Source organism: Sphaeroforma arctica (assembly GCF_001186125.1).
Source record: "Sphaeroforma arctica JP610 unplaced genomic scaffold supercont1.212, whole genome shotgun sequence".
In the NCBI taxonomy this organism is placed as follows: Eukaryota; class Ichthyosporea; order Ichthyophonida; genus Sphaeroforma; species Sphaeroforma arctica.
The window spans coordinates 8,529-12,584 of record NW_014040346.1 but is presented as its reverse complement, the minus strand read 5'-3'; the positions used below and the strand labels follow the sequence as shown (position 1 = coordinate 12,584).

General features: G+C 42.8%; 1 protein-coding gene across 1 annotated transcript in view; it reads right to left on the bottom strand.

The window, feature by feature from the left end:
- SARC_03942 (hypothetical protein) overlaps window positions 1-4,056 on the bottom strand; it is a 13,430-nt gene that overhangs the window by 8,159 nt on the left and 1,215 nt on the right. Inside the window, exons 3-7 of the mRNA XM_014302240.1 lie at window positions 3,471-3,592; window positions 2,862-3,037; window positions 2,249-2,396; window positions 1,841-1,992; window positions 1,051-1,205 (exon numbers count right to left, since the gene is read on the bottom strand). Coding sequence (XP_014157715.1) covers window positions 1,051-1,205; window positions 1,841-1,992; window positions 2,249-2,396; window positions 2,862-3,037; window positions 3,471-3,592 — 753 coding nt within the window. The remainder of the gene's footprint in view (window positions 1-1,050; window positions 1,206-1,840; window positions 1,993-2,248; window positions 2,397-2,861; window positions 3,038-3,470; window positions 3,593-4,056) is intronic.

Here is a 4,056-nt window from a genome sequence, read left to right as displayed (position 1 = left end):
TATATATATACATATATAACTATATATATATATATATATATACATATATAATATATATATATATACTCACATACATATATACATACATACATACAAACATAAATACAAACATACATATATACATACATACATATGTACATACATACATATATACATACATACATACATATATATATATATATATATATACACGCGTGTGTGTGTATGTAAGTATCAGTATATGCGTCACAGACATCCAATATATGCATGTGCCCATCAAACCTCCCGTACGTAAATATAAGCTATGAAAGCTACTTTGGAATAGTCCTTAGAAACTCATCCGCGTATGGGTTCACATCCAGCCGATATGTATATGTATCCAATAAAGCCCCGTTCGTACAAAGAAACATTGTAATCTACTTCTCAATAGTCCCTCGTAGAAACACACCCGCGCGCAGAAGCGAAATCTTTGTCTTCTCGATGTCCGCACCCGGCATGTCTATCTTATTAATTGCCACAATAATCGGGACGCCGGCTTCTTTGGCGTGCTTTATCGCTTCCACCTGCACCGGATACGCAAATTTGGACCAGCGAAAATTAGGATCCGCATGAATTTGAGCCTATTCTCCAGCGAGAGATGGATATATTGCACTACTTCTCCCCTCCCAGATATATTTGTCGAATATAGTCTCTGAACCCATATCTCGAAATTCGAGCTGACGATATTCACCATTTACATGTTAATGTACGCTGATATCTATGCTAACTAGGAGAAGAACATAACCTTATTCCGAATAGCAATTGGCAGACACACACTCACGGCACTTCACTACTAACACGCCTCCAGCGCATGGCACCCTTCAGTTGACGCTAGTGCAAGTATAGCTATACCAATGCACTCAGTGCTGCAGCATACGAATATGCAACTAGACACACCCACAAGCATACAACCCCAATACCGCAGGCTATGTATGTATGCGTGTTTGTCGGTACGCTGTCCCCAATAAACCGCCGTCACAGCCTCACTTATCACCTCCAATCAGACACAACCCGAACTCAGAACCAACGTACCGTCTGGGCTTGGCACCCCTCAGTTGCAGCCACCACGAGAATGGCTATGTCAGTGCACTCAGCGCCTCGCTTCCGCATATCTGTGAAAGCCTCGTGCCCAGGGGTGTCCAAGAACGTAATCTCATCTCCATCACTTGTTGTAACCTTGAAGGCACCTGTTATATGTGGTATAGTAGTATCAATGGGCATGATGTGCGTGGTCTGGGTATACGCTTGTGGGGCTGCACTCTACCCTAACAAGCATATCCGTGACGGCTCTCATGTCAGGTGTATCTATCTACGCACGTGGTCTCATCTCCAACACGTTTCTGTCTCCCGGGTAACCACATTCGCCGCGCGCCGATAGTCCAGCAGTGGATATACAAAGTCCTTAACACACACCACAACCAACTCCATACACAGCCCACACCACCCACAGTACCCCAGTACACACACAGGCATGCACACGAGGCATTCGCATTCAAAGACGTACACATACACGCCACCACCAACACCTACCAATGTGTTGGGTGATACACCACCTTATCACCTACCAATGTGTTGGGTGATACACCACCTTAACACCTACCAATGTGTTGGGTGATACACCACCTTAACACCTACCAATGTGTTGGGTGATACACCATCTTATCACCTACCAATGTGTTGGGTGATACACCACCTTAACACCTACCAATGTGTTGGGTGATACACCACCTTAGCACCTACCAATGTACCTACCAATGTGTTGGGTGATACACCACCTTAACACCTACCAATGTGTTGGGTGATAGACCACTTTAACACTTACCAATGTGTTGGGTGATACCCCCTGCCTCGCCGGCAGCCACATTCGCCGTGCGCAGGAAATCCAGCAGAGAGGTCTTGCCGTGGTCCACGTGGCCCAGGATGGTCACTACGGGTGACCTGGGCTTGAACTTGTCGATGTTCTCGTCTGCAGGCCTGTGATCAGTCAAGAGTAGGGGGTAGGATGGGTGTGAGGGTGAGTGTGAGTCAGAGTAGGTCTGTACTTGATGATTGGTGCTATATTTAGAACTGTACATGGGTACAATGCTGGTGGCTGACGCAATGGTGTGTGCAATGCTCTCTCACCTGCTTACCTGTACCGAGTATGTATACAGGAACATAATCAGGCTAGATCATACCCACAGACCAGACCATACACGACCTTTACGAAGTATAACAACAAAAACCTCACCTTTTCAATTGATTCTGCGTAAAGGCTATTTGCTCTGGATTGTGTCCCATTTCCTCCACAATAAGGACAGCTTCCTCGTAGGGCAGGATGGTTTCGGGTTTGTATGATCGGTCGCCCGTTTTGTGGTGCAATCGGGCCATGAACGGACCTAAAATCGCGGGATAGGGGCTCAGATGAATACCGACGTTCATGTCGTACACATAACGTTCTATTTTTTTTTGGCCGAAAACATAATAATTTCAACGTGAATCGCCCGTGTATTAGTGTAATTGAGCTACGACCATAACAGAAGACTCCCATCGGTCCTATGTAGACATGCATGACTAACACAGAGCACATTCTAGCTCCGACGTAAGCACAGTACAACAAGAACGACCACGTCTGACTCAGGAGTACCGAAATACAGAAACATAGAGGTAGGAGAAGTTGTACTTGACAGAGAGAGACGGAAGCTACACACACGCACATGCACATTATTTTCATATTCATCAAGAGCTATATACAGACACATGTACACCACTTTCATAAATCCAAAGATAAGTGCGTATGTGACTACATCTATACAACTCCAATGTCAATTAGATGTACTGGAATGGCATACAACAGAACACACCTATACTCTCGCCGCTTTGTAGTATAACATCCATCACAGACGTGTTTTCACTCAGCATTATATTCCGTGGTACAATTTTGGACGGTTTTTTCTTTTTCTTCTTTTTGTGTTCGTAAAAATCATCGTCGTCATCACGGCTCCTCCTTCCTTTGTTCATACCTTTGATACGCATTTCACTGTGGCCAATCAAAACCAGTTTATTTATAGCACAACACCGTAGCGTTGCCTGGCACCCATACGAACCCCAACCCCAGACTCGAGAGATCACTACAGCAACCACTGACCACATTGTTCCAAAAAGATATTCGGATCTTTGAAGACCGTCTGAACTAGTCATAGTCTTTAACGGTATGATTCTTCATAGCAGCTACCTTTAAGAGCATGTACACGCTAGGCAGATGTACACACACGTGGACACACAACATAGGGACAGTGTCTCGGCATGGACGGTGTTTTTGCACACGCACAACACAGAAGAACTCGTCCACTTATTTACCAGAAAACTACATACTATCTGCCTGAATACAACCGTACACACACATGTGTGTATAAATACAACCGTACACACACATGTGTGTATACGCTTGATAAACGCGTTGTTCGACTTACCCTCCATTTAGATCGTCTTCGTAGTCGTCGTAGCGGCATGCGATGGAGGTGTGGAATCCTCTGGGGTCGTTAACCCCTTTGTGGAAGTCCCATGAGCGCGTACGTAGAGTGTGTGGTACTGCCTGATATGAATAAATAGGCACGATGGATTAAAAACTTTGTATTTGATGTGGTATGTATTTGGTAGGTTCTGCAGATTCAGTTGTCAAATAGAATTCTACAAGCAAGTATGTCGGTAGGTATGCGCATATGTAGATCTGAAACCTTCCAGCAGTGAGCATCCACACATATAAAATTACATACCCGGATATATGTGTGCAAAAAAAAACTCACGCATAGCTAGATCCAAATTTAATTCTTGCCTATATACATGTAATCATGCATAAATTGAATTGAAAAATTAAAGGCATATGTATACGTAGGTAAGATGCTCATATATATATATATATATATATATATATATATATAATAACTACACACACACAATATATATATATATATATATATATATATATATATATATATACATAACACACACACACATATATATATATATATATATATATATATATAATATATATATATA